This window comes from Electrophorus electricus, chromosome 6, assembly GCF_013358815.1.
Source record: "Electrophorus electricus isolate fEleEle1 chromosome 6, fEleEle1.pri, whole genome shotgun sequence".
Classification (NCBI taxonomy): domain Eukaryota; kingdom Metazoa; phylum Chordata; class Actinopteri; order Gymnotiformes; family Gymnotidae; genus Electrophorus; species Electrophorus electricus.
This window is the reverse complement of record NC_049540.1, coordinates 8,190,771-8,214,012: the sequence shown is the minus strand read 5'-3', so window position 1 is coordinate 8,214,012 and position 23,242 is coordinate 8,190,771. Positions and strand designations below refer to the sequence as shown.

The 23,242-nt window shown below is 42.9% G+C and overlaps 4 protein-coding genes across 11 annotated transcripts; 1 reads left to right on the top strand and 3 right to left on the bottom strand.

The window, feature by feature from the left end:
• Positions 1-130: 130 nt before the first annotated feature.
• LOC113586935 lies at positions 131-3,754 on the bottom strand. 2 transcript variants are annotated; one of them, XM_027025377.2, is made up of 2 exons: positions 3,587-3,754; positions 131-2,657 (listed from the first exon to the last, which is right to left on the bottom strand). In XM_027025377.2, the coding sequence occupies exon 2, from the start codon at positions 2,595-2,597 to the stop codon at positions 801-803; it is 1,797 nt and encodes a 598-aa protein (XP_026881178.2). In that variant the 5' UTR covers positions 2,598-2,657; positions 3,587-3,754; the 3' UTR covers positions 131-800. The 2 variants fall into 2 exon arrangements, with proteins under 2 accessions (XP_026881178.2, XP_026881170.2); XM_027025369.2 differs by having other exon boundaries at positions 3,602-3,754.
• A 544-nt stretch (positions 3,755-4,298) lies between these two features.
• surf2 (surfeit 2) lies at positions 4,299-7,053 on the bottom strand. The gene is made up of 6 exons (XM_027025754.2): positions 6,716-7,053; positions 6,385-6,536; positions 5,976-6,079; positions 5,567-5,764; positions 5,180-5,304; positions 4,299-4,410 (listed from the first exon to the last, which is right to left on the bottom strand). The coding sequence occupies exons 1-6, from the start codon at positions 6,788-6,790 to the stop codon at positions 4,321-4,323; spliced, it is 744 nt and encodes a 247-aa protein (XP_026881555.2). The 5' UTR covers positions 6,791-7,053; the 3' UTR covers positions 4,299-4,320.
• A 117-nt stretch (positions 7,054-7,170) lies between these two features.
• c6h9orf16 (chromosome 6 C9orf16 homolog) lies at positions 7,171-10,757 on the top strand. Its single transcript, XM_027025767.2, has 2 exons — positions 7,171-7,647; positions 7,850-10,757. The coding sequence occupies exons 1-2, from the start codon at positions 7,563-7,565 to the stop codon at positions 8,065-8,067; spliced, it is 303 nt and encodes a 100-aa protein (XP_026881568.2). The 5' UTR covers positions 7,171-7,562; the 3' UTR covers positions 8,068-10,757.
• A 1,397-nt stretch (positions 10,758-12,154) lies between these two features.
• Positions 12,155-22,752, bottom strand: ciz1a (cdkn1a interacting zinc finger protein 1a). 7 transcript variants are annotated; one of them, XM_027025389.2, is made up of 16 exons: positions 22,594-22,752; positions 21,466-21,721; positions 20,950-21,077; positions 20,421-20,590; positions 19,916-20,009; positions 19,678-19,765; positions 19,426-19,487; positions 18,484-18,560; positions 18,195-18,410; positions 17,269-17,399; positions 16,953-17,046; positions 16,156-16,269; positions 15,694-15,819; positions 15,291-15,378; positions 14,993-15,114; positions 12,155-12,657 (listed from the first exon to the last, which is right to left on the bottom strand). In XM_027025389.2, the coding sequence occupies exons 2-16, from the start codon at positions 21,645-21,647 to the stop codon at positions 12,160-12,162; spliced, it is 2,190 nt and encodes a 729-aa protein (XP_026881190.2). In that variant the 5' UTR covers positions 21,648-21,721; positions 22,594-22,752; the 3' UTR covers positions 12,155-12,159. The 7 variants fall into 7 exon arrangements, with proteins under 7 accessions (XP_026881190.2, XP_026881232.2, XP_026881216.2 ...); XM_027025431.2 differs by having other exon boundaries at positions 15,291-15,369; XM_027025415.2 differs by having other exon boundaries at positions 18,195-18,407.
• Positions 22,753-23,242: the final 490 nt, after the last annotated feature.

Sequence of the window (23,242 nt, the reverse complement as noted above, 5' to 3'; positions counted from 1 at the left end):
GGTCACCGAATATTGATTCTTTCATTTATAAATGGTAGTATTCCACTTTTCTCCAGTGTTTTAGTAAATTCACTGTCAGGCCTGACAACTTGTTCTTCTAATTGAAACCAATGAAGCACAAACAGACCAATGCAAGTCAACAACACTATTTATTTAGGGACTTAACTAAACTACACATACATTTGTAGGGGAAGATACAGTAATGGATACAGAACATGTGCACGAATAAGTACGCACAATATAATCAGGACACGATTAAAGGGGCACATGATGCACTGAGAAGGATGCATAAAGTATTAATCAGACCAAAAAAATTCCTACCATGTCATGCAGGTAATTTAATGTATTCACATTCTCATAACATGAACAATCTAAAACCACTCTGTAAGAAGTGGGTAACTACGATCTAGAACTAAACAATGACTATTTGGTCACTCTGCCAGTTAATATATAAAACACATTATATCCTTAAACGAAAAATTAATTCAGACAGTAATAGCCAACATCCATTTTCTTAAATCAATGAGCAAAGGCTCTGTAGCACGATGCAATGATTAAAAGAACAGGGGCAACAAAGTCACTGCAGATGCTACAATGTTTGCCCAATTCCGGCAATGCCTACAGCTCCTTAACAACTGCAAGGGCTTTGGCCCCTATTTGCTCAACCACCTTGGTGGCATCAACTCACACTTAAAGTGTGAAAATATAACCTGAGGGGGTGAAGAGACTTTAGCACTTACATTTTAATCGCAACAGTAGTAACTCAGCTAATTCACCAACATCATGAATGTGTAATTTCGTCATGTTTCCTGTCTGCATACTGCATCCCCTGAGCTGGAGGCTGTGTTTTCTCCAGCTGAATGACTGACCACAAATGGTAAATCAGCAACTGTTGCTTTCAGTGAATCTGTGTAATTGGCCTTGGCCATCCACACCTGTCGTCTGACAGCTACAGATGCTGCCATGATCCTTCCAGAAAGTTCTGCCTGATGTGAGGAGAGCTGGAAAATGAACTGTCCAATGAGCTTAAGCTCGCCGAGAATCCCTGTAAGCCTCTGAGGTTGGTCTTCAGAAATCTCCACCAAAAGACGCTTTTGATAGTCTGACAGGTATCGCAAATAGTTAGCCATTTTGGCCAGCATGCCTGCAGTCTGATATGTCTTTTCCATTAGCACTTCCGTAAACTTCCAACGCTCAGCAGGAAAAGATTGTTCTCTATTCTCTGTGGGTCTAACAGCTTGGAAGATGGCTGACATGAAGCTGTTAACTTGAGGCATGTGGTCATAAGCTGAAGACTGGCATTCGTGAAGCTTATACAACTCTGAAAAAACTGTCCTGAAAGACTTTGTGCTTGCTGGGTTGGACCACGAGCTTTGCACCAAGTCCTCAAATTCTGGAACCATGACTGGATATGGCGGATCAGAACTTGTGGGTGATTTGGGAAAGCTGATGCCCAAGTATCTGGCTGCACGTCCTACGAGCATCTGCAGCTCGTTGGATGCGAGCATCTCCTGTGTGTCCACATCGTTCACAGGCGGCTGAGAATCTGCTTCTCTTTCACCATCAAGTGGCAAACCTGATCCTGCAGCACAGGAGACGCCTACGGTCCTCTCTTCTTGTTTCACTACAACTGTTGGGGCAGCGCATTCAGTTACCAGAGAATCCAAAGCCCGCTGCGCCTGATTCTCCTGGGATAAGCTGAAGACCCGAGAGCTTTCCACAGCATTTGGGCAGATGGGAGGAAGGACAGCTGCGGAACCCCTTCTCTCTAGGACGTCCATCCTCCTCTCCAGCATGCTCCACTGAAACTGCACAGCTCTCTGTTGGGCTTCCAGCTTCTGTTCCACCATCTCCAGCAGGCGCCCGTGCCGCTTTGCAGATTTCCTCGACTCCCGCCGCGTCTTCTTCCCCTTCGCAGACTCACATGAGGAGGAGTCAGACGAGCTCCAGGACGAACACGAGGGCAGCGACGGGGAGCGTTTCCGCCTGTGCCCGTAACCCCTGCTGGTATGGTGCGTGCAGCACGAGTCACACCTGGATGAGCGGCGTCTCTTGCGGGATGTAGAAGGCATCTGCGGAGGGTTCACGTGCTCCACAGGTGGAGCCGGGTCTGCCGTGTGCTGCAAGGCCAAACGCGACACGTAAGTGCCTTTTACCACACCGGCGTTAGGCTCGGACAGGCCCGGAGAAGGAGACAGAATAGTGAACATCACAGGCACGGTGGAGGACGACGGCGCAGGCGTCGCCATTTCGGTCCGCGTTGTAGTGGGTACAGCAGTCGCTACCTTCGCTGGTCTGGATTCTGAGATGGCAGTGGGTAAAGTCGCTGGCTCAAGCTTAGGCACAACTCCGGTCTGCGCGGCTTCGTTTTTCCTCTGCTGCGCCTCCTGGTGTATCACCTCCTGCACCTTGGTGAGGCGCTTGATACAAGTGCTCCAGTCCATCTTCGCACAGTGGGGACATTTGCCATATTCCAGGACTGCTTCTTTAGCATGCTGGATACCCAGGCAGAGTAAGCACTTCTCATGGGTGTCCTTGGACTGGATTTTATAATTGCGGCAAGCACACCATGTAAATTTCACAGACGAACTCGCCATGCTGTATGGGATGTCGTTTACAGTTTTACGGCAATGACCAATTGTTTATACATAGATTTCCTGAAAAGACACACACACACAAACAGTGCATTGGCTTATTTAGCAAGAAATGTAACATGTACAGTAGCTCAAAGCTACCAAGCTACATGAATGTGTTCCCACTCATAATGGACTACAACTTAGACCACAGCAGAATTGGATGCAAACCATTTTGCGGACAGTGTAGATGTGTGTGGACACAATCTACAGACTTATTTTAAAGCAAGATCACCAGACAAGCAGCATATTTTGTTATTCTGTTCCACCATGTAGTTCACTGACAGCTATAACTGATTTTCCTTATTACATATTCTGAGAGAACCTTAACTTAAAATGTGGTTTTGAGGGGATCTCAAAAAATAAATACAAATGCCACAATCCCTCTTCTTCTCGTATCTGATAACCATGTGATTAAGTATCTTAGTATACATCTAAGATATCGATGCATTTCAATTTACTCAATGTATACAGAACGTTTGTGTTTAATGTTTAAATTTAACTACCTTATGTACAGTCACTTTTTTTGTCTGTATTAGAAGTGATGTATCCTTTCTGTTTTATCCATACCTACTTCCATGTCCCTCAACAGTTTTAACTCTCCATTACATTCCTGTTCCAACTAAGATCAGCACATTTAGAACAGCCTAATGCATTTGTTCGCATATGGCAAATTCATACCCCGACGTTTGTGTATCTTCCGTGGAGGTTTTTATACTCCATTTTCCCTACAGTGTGACACATTTTGCTTAGTTTGTAGCTAGCGATAACGTTAACTTAGCGATCCAGCTAGGACAGCACAGTCGACTCAGATAGGGCTGGCTTCACGATTCTCTTCACTGACGTCTCGTGGTTTTGCCCACTAACACTCGCTTCGTAAACTGTGAGACAGCTTATCACAGCACATTTACAAAACGGCTTAGCAATAAAAGTGGGGGGAAAAAATTACTTACACCTTCGTTTCTTACCATAAAAAAATGATCGCAAACGTGTGAGGTACCTCAGTCTTCTCAACCCAAACCAATAAAAACATACAACATGGCCCCCCTTTCTGACGTCATATAGCCAGCGACGGACCCTCGGACATCTCTAGTAAAATCAACAGTTCAATGCTGAGTTTCATCTTCTCAGCAATTGCACAAAACGTTTCAAAGTGCGTGGGGTTTATTAGAACATGTAGTGGTCTCTTCATTCATTTAAGTACGTTCCCCTGAACTGCATAAAAAAGCTGTAACTACATTTCAGACATCAGGGCGTGTCCTGTGGGCTCAATGTAGTCTGAATCTTAAAAGCGAAAGGTTTATTTAAAGAAATTAAGTGTTTTTTGGTGTAGATTTAGGTTCAATTTTTAGAACAACATATTTACTTTATTAATAAAAATTTACAAATAGTTCCAAAAGTACCTTTGATATTTTCACCTGGTATATCCATAGAGTTAAATGGCATGAATTGGAAAGGAATTTTTCTTTATAAATCATAAAATGGATTTTTGCTTTTATGATTATGCTCAGCTAGGTCCTACCATGAAGGGGGTGTTCATGTTTTCATTCCCCATACACTCTTCCTACAGCCATTTTTGAACATCTGAATTAATGATCCATGAGACATGCTTATGCAGGCACAGTGGGGTAACACACGAAGAATAAAAAGAAATAGTAAACAAAGTTAATGCACACACCACAGTTTATTATTTCCCATTCTTTACTTCGCCGACGGTCTTAAAACCTTTCCTTTTTCTGTTTTTCTTGAACTTCTTGTTAAAGCCAACAGACTGGGCCTGTAAAAGCATGAGACAGTATAGCACAATCAGATGAATTATGTTACTTGTAACATAGTATCTTTTAATTACTCATTTATGGCAGGACACAAAACTCACAGGTAAGCTAATTCAGCAAGTAGAATCTATGACAGTAATTAATTGTTCACTTAAATGCCATTTTAACCTTCACCACACAGGAAATCCCAAGATCCTGTCTATCTCAGCAGTTTTCGCTCTCAGTTGCCAGGAGCTTGTACTCATTTACATTTGCGGTTTCCCTACATGAACACCTCTGACCAAACGTATGAAAAACTTGACCATTACTTCTTCAGCTCTGTGGCCTGACATGAAATCTCAGTAATGCGCTGCATCCAACTCTATGAGCACAGTGTGAAGCTGTAAAGGTAGCATGACACACCATGGGGTTTTATGCATTACAACCGACCTGCTATGTTTCTCAAATCTAAAGACACACACCCCTAAGACCCCAATCCTTTGTTCAAAAACCTTTGATTCATTCATTTGATGCAACCGAGGAAGGAACTGAAACTTCCAGGGGGTGAATGACATTGATTAAAAATCTAAATTATGTTGTGCAGGGTTCAGTTTTCACTTTGAAACAATGGGACTATAAGTAAATCTACGGGCCAAGAAGCTCCACAACGCCTTGGCAGATTCAAGCCAACACATGATGGAAAAGTGAAGGACAGCTGAGTAGCGTCTGTACTCCGGAAAACGTGTAAAATAAATTAAACAGAAACCACTATAAATAAAAACTATAGCTAACCTTTTTGCGTTTCTGTGGTTCTTGTTTATCACCCATTTCCGAAAACTCCATATCATCTGTTTGGAAGTCATCACCTTCCTCCATTTCTTCCTGTGCCTCTGCCTTCTTTAGAGTGAACAGGGAGGCTGTGGAGAAGACAGGTGGAAAATGTCACTGCTAATGCACCATAGTAGGTTGTGTTTGCGTGCGTGTGACTAAAAACTAACCTAAACCTCAGAAAATACTGTGACACGCACTGTATAAATATGAAATGCTTGTCTAGGAGCTTTTACTGGTCCAAACGTTATCCAACACAAGTATATACAGCGATGTGGATAAACAGCAATAGTACATTTCTCAGTTATTAGGTGACGTTTTCTGGGCATTGGTGAATAAAACAACTCTGACATGGGTAGAGGTCAGACATGCTGTCCTCCGAGTCGCCGTCTTCGCCGTCACTGGAACATGGTGCCCAGAAGTCGCTGCCTGGCTTCATTCTCCGCTGCCCTCCACTTGTACTCGGCTCGCCATTGGCATCTCTGGGCCGTCGTCTCCGCTTGAGGCTGGCCGGCATGAACACCACGCCTAGTTTCGCACACTCCTCGTCTGAAATGTGATCGTACAGCAGATTTGTTCATTGTGACCAACTGTGGCTGGGTGATAGTACTGCACAGTTGTTATAGTACACAAATCAGAGAGATGCAATAATCTTTCAAATACAATCACATTAGCTGAAGAGAAAATATTAAAGTAACTGGAACGACAAAGTAAAACAGCCTTGAAAACATTATTCTAACATTATTAGTGTGGTACTTGCATTGTGCTAGAGCTTTCTTGTATCGCTTCCCACTGACATGCCTTAGGACATGCTGGGGAATTCGATTGATGTGTCTCAGGGTCAGCTTGCAGAAAAGGCGATTGCTATGGTAAAAAAGGTTTAAATATCACCAGGGTGTACGCACACATGATTCACATGGAACAGCTGAAAACAAGACCAAACTTAAATAATCGATACACTCAGTTGCTCTTAAGGACTTTTGAAAGCAGTTCAAACAGAAATGTCCATGAGAGGATGTAAACAAGATGTCATGAGGTAGCTTAATTGTGTACACTTGTACCATTGGTGGAAGTCTCAAGGTGTTTAGAACGTACAAATCGTAATAGACTCAGAACTAAGAAGAAAAAAAAAAGTAGTTGCGTACCGACGCATAATAGACTGAACTTACGGTTCTTTAGTACTTGCGACCAGATGTGGTTCATACTGGCTGTAATTGAATTCTGCGTTAGAACACAATTTCTTGAATTTCTTCCCCGAAGTGAAGTTTTGCAACTGTGCAAGGTTGCAAGGAAACTCGTGGCCATTTAGCGTGCACTTGACCTAAAAATAAAAAACAGTGCTTGTAGCGAGCCCCTGAAATAACGCTTTGATCATTAAAGCAGTTAGCTGGTTAGCCAAAATCTTGATACGTTTAAATCCAGATTTGCGCTAGCTAGCTAGCAACCTTACACTGGCAGTCATACAAGAAATAAACAAAAAAAAAAATGGAATTAAGTCACCTTATTGGAATCAGTAAGCTCTAGAAAAGGTTGACCCTCAAGAAATGCTCTTAGTTCGGCAGGCAGGTCGTCCATTACTGCTTATTATGGCTGTAACATTAGCCAACTAGTTGTATTACAAATTATGTTGGCTGGCTAGCTGTTATCCCCACGTGGAAAAGCCTCCTATACATCACCTGTAGCGAACACATGCGACAAGCACACCGCTTTTATTTTTCTAGCCTCTCTATCAGCATAGTTTTAACGCGAGAAAAGATAGATTATTGAAATGGTACATAAACCGCTGCTCGGATTGCAAACGTAAACCAGCCGGAAAGCTAACTCAGAGTTCCGCGTGAGAGTTATGTCCGCACGTGACCACACAAGCTAGAACCCAAGCTGCGATGCCTGCAGGCACGAGACTCTCGCAACACATTCATACTCTTGCAAAGCTAAAGACATCCCTGTACTGCTGTTATTTACACCGCATTGTCGTACTCTACGTTTATTCATAGATAGTATATTACTATGTTTTATTATGGTATGGCGCATAACTGGACAGCCCAATCGCGTTGCCCCCAGTCAGCTGGTGGTGAGCTATCAGGTGCAGTGAGTGTAGCTAACCGAGCTTGGTAAGATAGTTAGATGTGCATTTGCGAACGTGTGGTATTTTACTCATTCTAATTTAACATTTGTAGCTATAAGTGTTTATTTGCGCCTGTGTGGCAACATATTAAATATCAACTGTAAAGTTTTTTGGGTTTTTTTGTATTTCAGCATCTGTCTCACGTAGTTTAAATGTTTGGCTAGCTTGCGGTTATTTTTTTTTTTATCGAGGTAACTTATACTGCCTTGGTATTTTTGTGAGATGAAAATGTCTGGACCAAATGGAGACCCCAACATTACAAACGATGATGGAATTATTGATAACGAAGACGAATTCAGTGAAGAAGGTAAGGTCAGTGAGCCCTTCGTAGGCTCGTCCCGTATGATCATATGACCTTCTGGCTTTACGTCCACCCACACCAGCTCACTATTTTAAAAGACCAGTTCCCCGGACACCAATGTGTAAAGTAATGCTTGTAAGATGTTTCTAACCATCCCTCGGAATATTCATTCGTAGTGTGATTAATACTTTAAATATTGAAACACTAGAATATGCGGCAATCAACTCCATGCTGGACCAGATCAACTCGTGCCTAGATGACTTGGAGGAACGCAACGATGCGCTGAACGGCAAACTACACGAACTTCTGGAGTCCAACCGACAGGCACGGCAGGAGTTCCAAGCGCAGCTGAATGAAAAAGATAAAGATAAAACCCAGCCGCCTCCGCATCCGTCTCACGAGGATTCACCTCCATGTGACGGATGACAAAAGTCCAGACATCCCGACACATTCCGCTGGTCCCGTTGGCATGTCTCCCTTCTGTACTGTACAACTGCGAGGACACTAACCTGGCATGATCATGTCCAATATCCTTTCCACCTCAGCTCCTAAAAGTACAGGCGAGTTTCTTAACGTCGCATGGTATTTACATTTTTAACTTCAGTAATAGATGTTCGAGGTGAATAGATACCTCACTCTGTCTTTAGAACCATTTTATCTCACTTTATTATACACAGCTTTTCTTCTTATTCTTCATTGTCGTGTTGCTTGTCATTTTAATATCATAAATCAATCAGAAAAACAGTAATCATCGAAACATTTTATTAGACATTAAAATGACCCGAATGCAGAAAAACGAACATCAGAAAAAAATACATGATACTTCCAGGTGCTATAAAACAAATGTGTTTTTTTTTAATCTATTTCTTTTCTCATTTGTAGAATAAAAATAGATTATGAAATGTACAATTTCATTCTGGTATGTTGATTATTTCCATATTGCTGTGGTCCTGGAGGTAGGTTTCAATTCCATACCATTCCACAGCACGTCAGTTTGCCTTAATCTTGTTCCTCATTGGTGTTTTGTTGTTGATAATCAACACATTTATGTCCTAAACATGATTACTGTCCTGTGAACAAGCGACCACAATGTGTGATGTGTGAGGCTTTTTTAAAATTCATGAAACAAAACTGGATTAAGTGAAGTGCATTTAAGGTGAATATCTATTGGTTGAGCACTTCACTTTGTGGCTACAGCCTCAGGTTCAGGTTACATGCGGCTTCGAGAACTGGGCTGCTGATGCTGTAGTGGTGGTGAGGCAGTCGGCCTGGCACGAACAAAACACGTTTCTCATATTAGGCCTTGGGTCAGAAGTAAGCAATTAGGTGTCTGGACTGGACATACTGTTGCTCTCACAGCAATTAATACTGTGTACAGCACTCAACATTCTGGTTTTAACCATCTGTGCTTGCGTGGTATGACTAACTGCCTTACAATTGTACATACCCAAAAAGGTCATTAGCAATATGAAATCCATTAGCAGATTTTCAACTCTATTGCCTATGGTACAAAAAGAACAATGTTGTTTACTTTTAGCAGGTCAACAATAAGGTCTTTATGGACTGATTTTGACAGGACTCCTATACTGTATCCCAAACCTCCTGAGATCCATGTGCCTGCAAGAGTGTGGTCCCAGCCAAATGTATTAACCAAATAATAAATGCCTTCAAACTGCACTTGATTCTCCAGATCAGGGTTGTAAGGGATGCATCGGAAATGCTCTCTAGCAAGGAAGATCTATAGGAGGGTTAGTGGCCACTGTTGGACACTTCAACTGTTACAGTCACAAGTTCAACATCCGTTGGACTGCAAATACGAGCTTGCCCCGTAGTGTTCCCACCCCTGCAGCAGTTAAGGAAACATTCCACTATAGTTCCTTTTCAAGTGCCTTTTTTGGGTGAAATACAGTGTCACTTCCCAAACATGAAATACTCTGTCCTTTCCCTACCTCCATTTTCCATCAGATGATGATGGGTTTTCATTTTTTTCCCCTATGCCTCAAAAGCTGCTTAATAACTTCCAATTGCTACATTTATTATACCTCATAAGTCACTTCAAATATTGATACATGTCCTTTTTAATGTTATAGATGGCAGGAGCTAACAGTATCTGTATTTCAGTGCTGTTGAGCCATCATCTGCGTACTTTTTCAGGGAACAATCTGCTCTCAGTATGAGACAAACCCCTGATCGATTCAGATGAATTTTTTTTTTCAAATGGTATGACATTTTGTTCTGCGAAGACGGTCAACATCACGAAACCCCCCCCCCCCCCCGTATCAGATGCGCCAATTACATCAGTGACAATAACCACACTAGCAGTAGGGAACCTACATTGAACGTATTAATCTGTGTCTAGAACCCCAGCCATCGTTTTTAAACCATTTCATCCAGCCCTCACACAGTACACTTGCTTTATTATGTACAGACATCTTCAAGGCGAGTCCTCAGACTGTGTGGTGCAATAGCCATATATAGTATGCCTAATTAGCCAGACCTAGCACATAGAACATGCTGTTTCAGGTTTTCCAGTGTTATACTGAGATGCACATAAAAATGATAAAACAATAAAGCACAATACTTGAAGAGAAACAGGTAGAGGGAGACAAAAGTGTCACAACCATTCACACAGCTAATGCCACTGAAAATGTAAAAAGATCAGAAAGCTTCCCCAAGACCCTGGTATAAAACTTCTCTAATTCAGTGTATCATTATACAGCTAGGAAAAAGTCATAAATCTGAGTTATGACCCGAAGTAGTGACGACATATATGCTCCAGCCAAAAGATCTGACCTCAGATCTGTACGAATGGGCAACCACTCCCAAGAATTCAGCACTTTAATGATTCAAAATGTTTTTTCATGTTAAAAAAAAAGCACTAGCACAATGGAATATACCTGAAGAGCTTAATGGGACTTTAATTAATGAACACACAATTCAGAGCAAGGTATAGTGACGCATGATTTTCACCATGCATAGAATCAAAACCAAAAGAAAAAAAAAAGTTGTGTTAAAATGTGCAGCATCCCGTTTAAAATTACTTTACAACCAACCATAGGACCATAGGACGTCTCTGACTTATTCCACCTTTTTGCCAGATACCTAAAACAAAACCACTATAACCTGAGGTCCCATCAACACTTCACATTTTCATTATACTCTAATATCCAGGAGGTGCAAGTCAACCAAGGGTTTGACGAGGTTTTATCTTCTGCACATTTCCTCATGCCAAAATTAATGCATGACACTTTGTGGAGGACATCCACTCGACCTCTTGCATTTGTGCTGTGCTTCCTGGTTTCATACCACAGACAATAGCTAACAACTAAACTAAGCAAATCAGTTTGAGAGGATTCTTAGCTACAATTAAATTAGCATGAAGGAATCAGTCAGAGGAGTTTTCTGTCAAACCCATCTTTACAATGTGATGTAGTAACAGAAATGGTTCAGGAAAAACAAAATGGTTATAAATCAGGTAGGCTAATGACGAGCAATGACACCACCACCAGGACAACATGGGCCCAGAGCGATGGTCTAGAATTCAGTTAAGCTATGAAACACTCAAAAAGGATTTAAAAAGTATCGAGATCTTTAGACTGTACCCTAAATATTGGTCATTGGAACAGCATGCGTAGAAAAAAAGCTCATTAAAGAGTGCTGGCTTGGTGTGATCTTGCTAGTACTACCGTGAAGGTCCTGTCCCTTCTTCTCAAGGCCAAACTGCTCTGGTTGAGGCTCCAACCGGGCTCAACTGGCCCCAATAGCACCCCCAATATAGGTTGTGATCACCAATTGCCTGAAAACCATGAATGAATCTAAATCCTGGCTTTCAGTGGGAGCCTGTGTTCTAAAAATAAGAGGTCGTCAGTGGTTTGAAATACGGGGTAAGCAATAAGTAGGTCACCTCCCTTAAGTTTGAGTACTCTCTCCAAAGCTCAACAGTTGCACAGACCATCTCAACATAGGTTGAATCACATGGGAAGGAACTGAATGCAACCAAGACCTCACATTTCAAAATAAGAGTATCTTGATTTCTCACATCTCCTTTTTTTTCCTCTTTTTACAAAATCACCTGTTAAAAATTCCTGTTTAAAATGTTGCTACATTCTAAGTCACTACAAGCTTGTGCAGAACCTACACTGAGGAGAAAGCTTTCTGCAACATCCTTTGAAAGTTTGAAATTTACTGTTACAAAACCACGTGATGTCTTCATTTTGTCCCACCTTTTTGAATGAAGACCAACAAAAAAGAAAGTAAAAGGGGAAAAAACAAAAAAAAAAACAAAATTGTTACTATGACCTGCGGGTTATGTGGTTCAAAAATCTGGAGCAAACATCTACAAAAATGCAGAGTGAAAGACCGACTCTCTACCTGTACTGCCCGGGCTTTCAGCTCTCTCAGCTGAGAAGGTACACTGCAGAGCATGGCTAACAGATCACTCAGGTTCCTTCTCGTTCAGACTAGGTAGCAGCTCAGTCCCCCCCCCCCCCCCCCCTTCCCTCTGTCTCTCCAACTCCCTCAGCGTCGTCTTCCTCCTCTCCCCCTTTTCTTTCCCGGCGTCCTCCCACGGCCCCGGCCAGTCTTCTCCTCTACAACGCCACTGGGAACCTCGGTAAAGTCGGGAACACTGGGAACATCTGGGATGTCATCCACCTCGTTCAGTGGCTCCTCCGCGACCATCACCTCTTCCTTGTCCGTGGGCTTGCCGGGCGGCTCAGGAGACGCTGGCTGCTGGCTGGCAGAAGGCAGGTCACTGCTGGTGGTGCTGCTGGTGATGGAGGTGGCGGTTGTGGCAGTGGTAGTGATGAGGCTTCCCTGATCAGTGGCTTTTTCGGAGGAGCTCACTGGAGCTGGTCCACTGTTATTGACATCTGGGCCACTCGAAGAGGAGCTACTGGGGGACTTTTGGGCCGTGAGGTTTGCATCCTCGGTGTGAAGATCCGTTGAGCTTCCGCAAGCCAACTCTTCTGAAGCCTGCAGAGATGAGTCCTCCTGGAGCTTTAAGGTTTTATATCTCTGTAATACATAAAAATAATTGTCAGAACCAATAGCAGCACAAATATCTATACCTCGAGTACTTCGAACCTCAAGGACGGCTCGGCTTGAAACACCATGCTTCAAGTCTCATGGTAAACAAGCATCAAGACAATTCTCTGTCCTGGCTCCCAGATGGCGGAACAAACTTCCACTGGCTGTCTGGACAGCAGAGTCCCTTGAAGTCTTCAAATGCAGACTGAAGACTCATCTATTTGTGGAATATTTAGATGACCACTGATCCTGCGCCTATGTTGACTAACTAAAACTCTAGTACTTATTGTAGGTTATTGTTTATTACACTTATTGTTGTCCGTTATAGAGTTTATGCGTTTTGCACTTCTGGATCAGCAGTGATCCCTGTATTTCTACAGTATTCTAGTTCATTGGTCTCAACATTCTGGTTTTAACCATCTGTGCTTGCGTGGTATGACTAACTGCCTTACAACTGTACATACCCAAAAAGGTCATTAGCAATATGAAATCCATTAGCAGATTTTCAACTCTATTGCCTATGGTACAAAAAGAACAATGTTGTTTACTTTTAGCAGGTTAACAATAAGGTCTTTATGGACTGATTTTGACAGGACTCCTATACTGTATCCCAAACCTCCTGAGATCCATGTGCCTGCAAGAGTGTGGTCCCAGCCAAATGTATTAACCAAATAATAAATGCCTTCAAACTGCACTTGATTCTCCAGATCAGGGTTGTAAGGGATGCATCGGAAATGCTCTCTAGCAAGGAAGATCTATAGGAGGGTTAGTGGCCACTGTTGGACACTTCAACTGTTACAGTCACAAGTTCAACATCCGTTGGACTGCAAATACGAGCTTGCCCCGTAGTGTTCCCACCCCTGCAGCAGTTAAGGAAACATTCCACTATAGTTCCTTTTCAAGTGCCTTTTTTGGGTGAAATACAGTGTCACTTCCCAAACATGAAATACTCTGTCCTTTCCCTACCTCCATTTTCCATCAGATAATGATGGGTTTTCATTTTTTTTTCCCTATGCCTCAAAAGCTGCTTAATAACTTCCAATTGCTACATTTATTATACCTCATAAGTCACTTCAAATATTGATACATGTCCTTTTTAATGTTATAGATGGCAGGAGCTAACAGTATCTGTATTTCAATGCTGTTGAGCCATCATCTGCGTACTTTTTCAGGGAACAATCTGCTCTCAGTATGAGACAAACCCCTGATCGATTCAGATGATTTTTTTTTTTCAAATGGTATGACATTTTGTTCTGCGAAGACGGTCAACATCACGAAACCCCCCCCCGTATCAGATGCGCCAATTACATCAGTGACAATAACCACACTAGCAGTAGGGAACCTACATTGAACGTATTAATCTGTGTCTAGAACCCCAGCCATCTGGGCCACTCGAAGAGGAGCTACTGGGGGACTTTTGGGCCGTGGGGTTTGCATCCTCGGTGTGAAGATCCGTTGATTTAGATGACCACTGATCCTGCGCCTATGTTGACTAACTAAAACTCTAGTACTTATTGTAGATTATTGTTTATTACACTTATTGTTGTCCGTTATAGAGTTTATGCGTTTTGCACTTCTGGATCAGCAGTGATCCCTGTATTTCTACAGTATTCTAGTTCATTGGTCTCTTGGAAGCTAACCTACTGTACTGGCTAGAATACATTCTATGGGTAAATGACAAAGCACTTTTGTAAATTGCTCTGGATAAGAGCATTTGCTAAATGCCACAATTGTAAATGTAAATGAATATCATTGGTCTTTGTTGTTGTATGCACAAAAATATGCAGGAATAAGTGTAAGCATTTAACTAAATGCACATATGCAGTTTGATGAGCACAAGAAACATGTGGAACAGGTACACTCAGCGCACACGCACACACAAAAGTAACCACATGTACACACAGTTTTCTGCTTCTCCTTTCCTTCGCAACCAATACAGATATAACCAATACAACCAATACAGATATAAGGGGTTCAGTTAGACTATACGCTCCCCCATCAACCCAGCAGTAAAATGAACAGCAGCCCTGCTGTGTCTGAAACTACCATGCCAGCTCAACACTCTCTACCATGCCAGCGTCACTGCTGTGTTGAGAATGCGTCACCCCCAAATAACGTCCGATCAGCAGTGGTTCCTGTGGTCAAAACCTGATCAGTGATAAACAGGGTTAGAGAGTGGCTGCCAAATTGGACATGGCTATAGTCTGTGATTGTACACCTATAAAATGCAACATGGAGGCATCTTAAAAAGTGATCAGAGACAAGTGTTTCTGCTCCACTGGGTAGTGAGTGTATGAAGCCCTGGATGAAGTTTTCAGCCTACCTTCAGATTCTCAAAGTGTTGGAGTGTTTTGCAGTGAGTGTGTAGGGCTGACTTCTCAAAGTGATAGAACTGGTTACAGAGCCGGCACAGAAACCCAGCCACGGGAATTACAAAGCTGGAACCTTGGGGAAAAATTCAGAGTAACAATAGTCAGTGTATTGCATGTAAATGAAAGTGCTTGGCCACAAAAGAATCCTCAGTCAGACAAAATACAAACTGGCTTTCATGTAGTCCTGCTGCTTGGATGGCCCAGGTAGCAGTTTGTGAAAGGCATGACAGAGTTACATGATGATCTCACCATAAACGGTGTCGGGGTCAAACTCCTCATCCTCCGTCATGTCTTCCAGTGTGACCTCCATCTGGACGGGTAGCCCCTCCTGCCGGGGCTTTTTGTTATTTAAATGTTTCATTTAATAATCCAGCTCATCTACATCACACATACATCTTGAAAGTGGTAAACAAACTATAAAGACGCAAATACAAAAGAAATCTACACATCTGCACACTCCTCATCACCAGTAAAGAGCAGAGAAATGCAGAAGACATGACCTATAATTATCCAGAGCCTCTTAATCACCACCACCACTCACACTAACAAGCACAAACCTCGAACCACAGTCATGGGTTTAACAGCATGACTTTTTTTTTAACAGCTGGAGAAGAGAGGATGATTGAGGGAAGAGTGAGAGGAGCTTCCCTACCTGTCCATTCTCTTCATCAGCTTGGTCTTCTTCCTCCTCGCTGTTCATACCCTCACCATCCATTCCCACGGTATACAGATCCGAACTCAAGTCCTCCAGGCTCTCCTTTCCAGTCTCCTTCCAAAGCTGTACCCACCACAACAAGACACAGACATCATTTTGTGTACGTCGGTAAATAAAACAACAACCAACCAACCAAAAAAACTGCTCTGTAACTCAGAACATCTAGAAAGATCATAGAACATATGTAGTCTGATGAGCACAAGCAACATTCGGAACAGATACACTCAGTATACACACTCACACACAAACTTGTGAAGGCAAGTGTACTTCTCTAATAAAAATAGCATGATAAAATAAACATGTTCGAGCGAAGGAAAGAAGAAAGCAGAAGCAGAAAACTGTGTGTACATGTATACATGTGGTTACTTTGTGTGTGTGTGTGTGTGTCACTGAGTGTACCTGTTCCACAAGTTGCTTGTGCTCAGCACACTGCATGTGTTCCATGAACTCTTTAGATGTTCTGAACTGCACCCTGCAGACAGTGCAGGAGGGGCTAGCAGAACGGCTACAGATCTGCAGCAGAGAGAGAGAGAGAGAGAGAGAGAGAGAGAGAGAGAGAGGAATGGAGAAAGAGATAGAAAGAGGGAGAGAAAGAAAGAGGGATGCATAAAGAGGCAGGTAGAGAAAAAGAGGGAGGGAGACAGAAAGGGAGAGAGGAACAATTCATTACTGCTTCAATATAATTTTTATTCTGAGGTCAAGATTTGACCAAGGGACATCTCAATACTTTTTCTTTCATTATAGCCCGGCACCCAGCCTGAGGGACATGCCCACTGCCCCCCCCAAAAAAAAAACCTTCCCTATTGCCGAGCTCCTGATTATTGATCACATGCGCCTGTCCATTTTTTGCCTTTTGTTTCTCTCTCTACTTAAGCCCACAGAAACTCCTCCAGCGCTGCATTGTTTCCTCGCTGCTGCACTTGACACCCCGACTGTTATCACTGCTCCACTGTGTCCCAGCGCCTCAAGAGTGACTGTAAGCGCTTTGCCCTTTTTTCCCCACTTTTTGCCAGCTCACCGCTGTGCTTTGTATTTGCTTTAATAATGAAAAATAAAGACACCCTGTATGGTCACTCACGTCTCGCTGCTTCTCTGTACCCGTTCACTGAGCACTCCTCTACGATGACTGTTACTGTGCTAGCAATGCATGTTTGGTTTAGTCTAGGGCTAAACTTCACTAATGGGCTGTAGTGCACCTTGTGCTCCTTGGTCTTGCGATGGTCCATCACGTTAGTTGTGAAGTGGGTCTGGCAGGTAGCACACCACCTCTGCAGTCCTGGTCTTCTCTCCCTACAGTTTAACATGCATGACAGCATGAGAGCACTTCCACAAGTGCAGGGATTTTTCTCCAAAAACATTATTTCATGGGGCAGAGGTCATTGTTGGGCTTTCTTTTTAGTTTAATAGCAGCAGAGGACAACCTAGGACAAAAGCTTAAAAAAAAAGAAAAAAAAAAAGAAAGAAATACAGTATTTATTAAAGGATTTGTTTCTCCTAGTGTGTGTGTCTCACCCATCCTTGCGCGCTCCCTGCAGGGACTCTTGTACGCGTGGCAGTAGTGTGACGAGACAGGCATTACTCATGTGCTGGATCTCCATCATCCTCTGCTGGTGGGCCAGTCCATTCATATGGCTCTGAAAATTCTTCTCACACACACACACACACACACACACACACACACACACACACACACACACACACACACACACACACACACACACACACACACACACAGAGAGAGAGAATATTTATTCCTCTGGGCAGATAAAGAAAAGCTGAGCCTTGATAAATTATATAAATCAGTCAAAACAAAATATGTGAATATCAACCAAAGTCATGAAAGCACATTAAAGGAAAATGAAATTAACTTAAAATTAAAAATATAGAGAAGCAACATTCAGATTATCCAGAAGGGTGACTATCATTACAGTGTTACCCTAACCCTATATTAACTATACCATTAATTACAATTTATTATAGTAAGCAACAATGTGTAACAGCACACTGATACTATGTACTTTCCTAACAGAAGAGTATTAATGCATACATTAAAACTTAGTAACAGTGTACACTGTAAGGTGTACTCCCTATACTGGGGATGTTCCTTGCACTCCAGTCTAAAGTTATTCATGCTTTACATACCTCCTCGAACATACCCAAACACTAAACATACATTATGTTGTCACTGTCCTTTGTATTTAATGTTCTGTGTTTCTCTGCTTTATATTTGACAGATTTCCTGCTACCTCCGCACTGTAATCTGCTGCTTTACTGTTGTGTTGCACCATGGACCACAAGAAAACATCCCCTTCCAAAGTGTACTAGGTATACAAAGGAATGACAATACAACCTACACTTAAACTTGAACCAACAGTGGTGGTGTAAAGTAAAGTGTCATGTGTTACTGGTACCCTACAGTCAATGCCAGAAGAACATACTTGCTGGTTATGGCAGGTGATGTTGCAGATGTAGCAGTAAAATTTGTTTGAGGCTTCTCCAACCTCATCTTTGGCCCCTTCACCACTCCTGGTACCAGCAGATGTGACTGCATCCTCCTTGCCCTCAGGCACAGTCTCCGTGGTGACATGGTCGACCTGGGCTGAGCTGCTCTGTTGCTCCTCGTCTTTGGTTGAAGGCTCGGGGCCTTCAACCTGCTGCAGCGAGAGAAGACTAGATGAGATGAGAGGAGACGAGAGGAGACTTGGCCAGCCATCTTCTGGTACTGACCTCGGCCGCACGGCTTTGCTCCCCTGCCTCAGCTGCCTCCGAACCTGCTATGGTCCCATCTTCCTCCAGTATGCAGTCTGACACCCGCAGGCCATGGACACAGCACAAGGACATAATCCATCATATTTGGATAGATTTAGGCCAAATCTCATTTCACCCCTTGTCCCTAGCACTTAGCCCTACCCCTCTGTTTTGTGCATTCACGTCTAGGGGTAGGCTGATAAATACTGCTAGTATTTATCATTACTTTAGTTTAATGTTGTTCCAATGTATTATGGTCCTAGACTGCCTAACAATCTTAACACATTGCTAGTAGCCTAGTAGGGGCTTCTGATGTCTCAGTAGCTAGCTAACATTACACTGATATTGCGAATTGTGTTACAATCATGCATCTGGACACTTTTGCATGTCGTAATTATCCTCCTTTGAAGGCATATGCCTAAAATGTAAATGAAGTCCAGCAGCGAAGTTGATGAACATTACTGCTCCTCTAATATCAGTGTAGACTGCTAGTATCTTGGTAATGAAGCAGTGTTCTTTTTGGTTTGGTGACCGACTGATGAGACATTGAAGTTGTGGATGATAACTGCAGACAGTTGCAAAAGGATGTCTAAGGCCCATGCAAGAGAGATTGGCACAGTTGAGGACAGCATACTGGAAAAGTATGGAAAAACTTGTCGAGTCTGTTTACGTAAAAGCTATTGACTACAACTACTGATAATGTATCGGGTTCTTGCAGGGCTGTCCCATTTTGTAAGATTTCAACCACTACTCCATGTAACTCATTTCCAAGGAGCAAGATGATGCTCAAAAACATAAGAAATCGGACTGGGCCTTATATTTGTATTTATTTTCACATACACTGGATAGATGAACTGCCTTCTCCTGTGCTGCCACCGTAAAGCGTGCGAGTCAGAGCGTGTGAATCACTGAATCAGTTACCTGCAGTGTTTACATCTCCAGCAGTGCTCAGAGAAGCCTCGGCCTCCAGTGAATCATCTGGCCTGTGTCGCACAAGAGAAAAACTCAATGACACTGCACAAAATAATTCACTGCACTACTGAAGTCACTAATAATACGACATTAATGTTATATTGCACATACTACATTATAATACTAAGCATTTTGGGGGTTTTGCTGCAATGGCAGCCTTGGGCAGTGTATTATATCCATCCACATGAGCTTAAGCTTTACCCCTCTGTCCTCGGTTTTTTCCCAGCTGGCTCGTCCGTCTGCTGTGAAGACGACTGGCTACTCACATCAGCTGCCACTGCCACCTCATCTACAGCCCAAAGAGACACTATTGTCAGGCCTTAATGCTCACATACAATCCCCACATGCAGAGCACCACGTACACTCAGGACTCAAGTGGGAATGGATGTATAGCGTAGCAGGTGAAGAGATTTGGTGGGGTGGGACTCAGGACACGCACCTCGGCTACTGCTTGGCCCCAACTGGCTGTCTGGGCCGACCGCAAGCCTCTGCTCACTCTCCCGCTTCCTGTCAGGTTGTCGTGACTGGAAGTCCTGTGTGCACACAGCTAATCATGTTACTTCAGGCAGCATTAATTATAGTGCCAGGCAACATGGTGGTACTTGAGGAAGTGCTCATGAACAACATAAGAATGTATAGTATTGCGTCCATATGCATGTTTGAACAAAAGTGAAGGTGCTTATTAGAAATGTATAACTAGTATGGATGAGAACAGCCTAATGGCACATTCCTCTTTTCTTGTCAGTGCACTCAAATATAGACCATTATTAGGACCTAGAACAATCCAATGGTACAGTCTCCCCTTTCTGTACCAAGCAAAGTGCAATGATAAATGTACTATTATCAATGTTAATAAATAACCAGCATTCTATAATGGCAACAACATATTCTCCCTGCCGTGTACCCGCCAGCCTGCACTGAGAGAGGAATTGCTGCAGTCTTACATTGTTGAAATAGCGAGCATGAGGGTGGAAATGTCGCGGAGGGAACCCCATGTGTGGGGTCTTAATGGCAACCCCAAGTGGAACAGGGCCCAAGATGGAGGACCTTGACCCTGCAGCAAAAAACTGCTGGAACTGCTGCCCGCCAATGGCAAAACTTCTCATGTTTCCTGCTGGGGAAAAGCAAAGGCATTTAATAGAGATGCAAATAAATAGCATTCTCCCTGTTCATTCATGTTTCATTTGCAAATCAGTTCTGTAACACAAACACACACACACAGATGCACCCAGGGTGAAGGCTACCAGAGTTACAATCAATGGTGATAGAAAACTTTATCTGCGCCTCTGGGTGGATAAAGAATTAAATTAAAATTTATTTATTTATTTTAAAAAATGATCTGCAGTTCACTGTCATTGCACTTCACTGTCATTGCACTTCAGTTCACTGACCAGACACATGGCATATCTGATCCTGAATCCCCCCAGGCAGGGCTATATAAAGAAAGCCATGGCTGAACTGGCCTTGGTTTACCTTGCATCTGTTGCATGAGCAGGGCTCCTTGCAGCATAGGGTTGGGGGCGATGATGGTCTGAGTGGCTGAGCAGAGGTTGACCATGCGAGCAGGAGGAGGTGCAGGTGCTGGCACTGCCATGGGGCTGCTTGCCACAGCCAAGTGGGAATGGAGAACAGGGGACATGCATCAGACACACTGACAGCCTGGCATCCACTAAGAGACGAGCAGTCTTCTTCATACAGTCGGAACTGCACTATAACTACGTAATTGTGATGCAAAGCATACGACTTCGCTAATTTTGCATTATGATTTAGTAATCTGTCACATCAGGGTTGAGCACTACAAAAACAATAAGCAAACAAACAAAACCTTTTTTTTTTTTTTTTTTAATTAATGTGCTCTCCATAGGGATATTTACACCGAATCCTTAAGCAGAACATATTTGCACTACAGGTATCTACACAGCTATTAGAATTTTTAATCAGACCCACTAACCGGGCCCAACAACTCCTCGAGCTCTCGTAACGTCTTACCGGCCGCCTCCATGGTGATGCGGGATATGATGGGTCGGTGGAGGTTGGGGTGGCGGCGGAGGTGGAGGAGGCGGAGGTGGCGCCTGCTGTTGCTGCTGCAATAGTTGTTGGAGCTGACGGAGGTGTTGATGAAACTGTTGTTGTTGTTGTTGTTGCTGATGGTGGTGGTGTGGATTGAACATCCCGGCGTGTTGTTATTGCCCGTGAGATCGTGGTGAATTTGGCAGGCTATTCCACGTTAATTAAGCGTGGATACCTACATTTGTACAAGCGGAAGAGCGGCATTGTAAGGTAGCGTTAGGACGACACCTCAGGTTCAGCCAGCAAGCTAACGAGCTAACAAGCTAACATAGCTGGCAGGTAAGCCTGCCACAGAGTTAACATCTGAGTACATTTGATTCGTTATGTTCGTTATCAGCAACACAGGATATTCTAACCTTACGATGGACACGGCCCCGAACAATTCCTTATATAAGCATGTTAGCTAGCTAGCTAGTTAGCAATACCAGTCATTGTGACAGCTTGGCTGATATGGACATTTTAGCTAGCCAGCTAGACTGCCGTGTTAGTCAGTTATTTCCTTATGTAAATACTATATAATAAGGTTTCACTAAAAACACCAATAACAGAAAACAGAAATGCGTTATCAGAAAATACACAGAAGTAAAACAATTGGATAGGGCAAGCCAATCCACAGCCATCTGCCTCGCTGGCTAGCTTCTTGACCTAGCTGGGAAGCTAAGCGAATATTAACTTAGCTAATTATGCTAGCAAAGGTGACGTTAACTTATGGAATTTCTGTGTGTGTAGTAGTGTTAGGACGACTAATAACTAAATGTTAAAAAACATAACGTGTCCCCGATGCACGACTAGGGCTAAAAATTGACAAACTGTCGTTTCATCAAGCGTTTTCTCGTTGAAAAGCTAGCAGCGAGCTGTCAAATGGTTAGCCCGTCTTTGTAGATCCCACTCAAAGGATAACCGATACATGTTGTTACCTAGCTACTCAGCTAACCAGCTAATAACAACACTTGCTAATCGTCTTCATTTCTTCCTAGAATTGACTCTGCGCAACTCAGCTAAGCATACAATTCTGAAAAAAAATGCTTTTCGTATATTATAACCTACTTTCCAAATTTGTGCACTGGTTGAAAGCGCTCAGAGAAGGCAGAACTGAAAGACGTTAGTCGACTGCCTGTTGAAACTTCCCCGCTATTCTTCCCCGTCTACATAAACGACTACGCATCTGCTATGCTATGCTAACGTACCGGTATTTCCATAGGAGACAAGCTAAATAGACTGCCTGGGGCTAAGTAGCTATGGTCTTTATGAATGTGGTGGCAAGTGCATCGGCTAATTGTGTCGCCCTCTATCTTGTTGGATGATGAACTGCAGAATGGAAATGTTTCGTGTCGTGTTTCGGGGAAAATATAATCCATATCTTTATATGATATCCATATGATTTATATGTGTAATTTTACACATACTAACGCCACTGTAGCGGTTGAGCTGTACACATATGAAAAGGTGTATAAAAGTATTAACTAACGTATAAAGTAGACTGGTAAAAAAAATGAGCGAATGTGAAGTAGATTGGTTGTTGATGCGCTTTTGCCATCTGGGCTGGCGATTAAAATCTTTGATCTGAATAAAAATATAGAGCCGAACGAATTTTAATGTCGAAGTAACCTACAAGGTAAGACTGCAATCATAACGCAGTAGTAGAAGAGGGCCCAGACTTTCAGCACCACGGACAGGTCATTTGTCCAGTAGGAGC

What these genes read in the sequence shown, in the direction of transcription:
- c6h9orf16 (XM_027025767.2), top strand. Translation starts at nt 7,563, where the DNA reads ATGAAAATGTCTGGACCAAATGGAGACCCCAACATTACAAACGATGAT. An exon ending in AGACGAATTCAGTGAAGAAG is followed by an intron (nt 7,648 to 7,849) that starts GTAAGGTCAGTG and finishes TTGAAACACTAG; the next exon opens with AATATGCGGCAATCAACTCC.
- surf2 (XM_027025754.2), bottom strand. Translation starts at nt 6,790, where the DNA reads ATGGACGACCTGCCTGCCGAACTAAGAGCATTTCTTGAGGGTCAACCT. An exon ending in GTCGCAAGTACTAAAGAACC is followed by an intron (nt 6,080 to 6,384) that starts GTAAGTTCAGTC and finishes TTTTTACCATAG; the next exon opens with CAATCGCCTTTTCTGCAAGC. An exon ending in AACCACAGAAACGCAAAAAG is followed by an intron (nt 4,411 to 5,179) that starts GTTAGCTATAGT and finishes ATGCTTTTACAG; the next exon opens with GCCCAGTCTGTTGGCTTTAA.
- ciz1a (XM_027025389.2), bottom strand. Translation starts at nt 21,647, where the DNA reads ATGTTCAATCCACACCACCACCATCAGCAACAACAACAACAACAACAG. An exon ending in GCTCATGCAACAGATGCAAG is followed by an intron (nt 20,591 to 20,949) that starts GTAAACCAAGGC and finishes GCTTTTCCCCAG; the next exon opens with CAGGAAACATGAGAAGTTTT. An exon ending in TGACCCCGACACCGTTTATG is followed by an intron (nt 15,115 to 15,290) that starts GTGAGATCATCA and finishes TTTTTCCCCAAG; the next exon opens with GTTCCAGCTTTGTAATTCCC.
- LOC113586935 (XM_027025377.2), bottom strand. Translation starts at nt 2,597, where the DNA reads ATGGCGAGTTCGTCTGTGAAATTTACATGGTGTGCTTGCCGCAATTAT.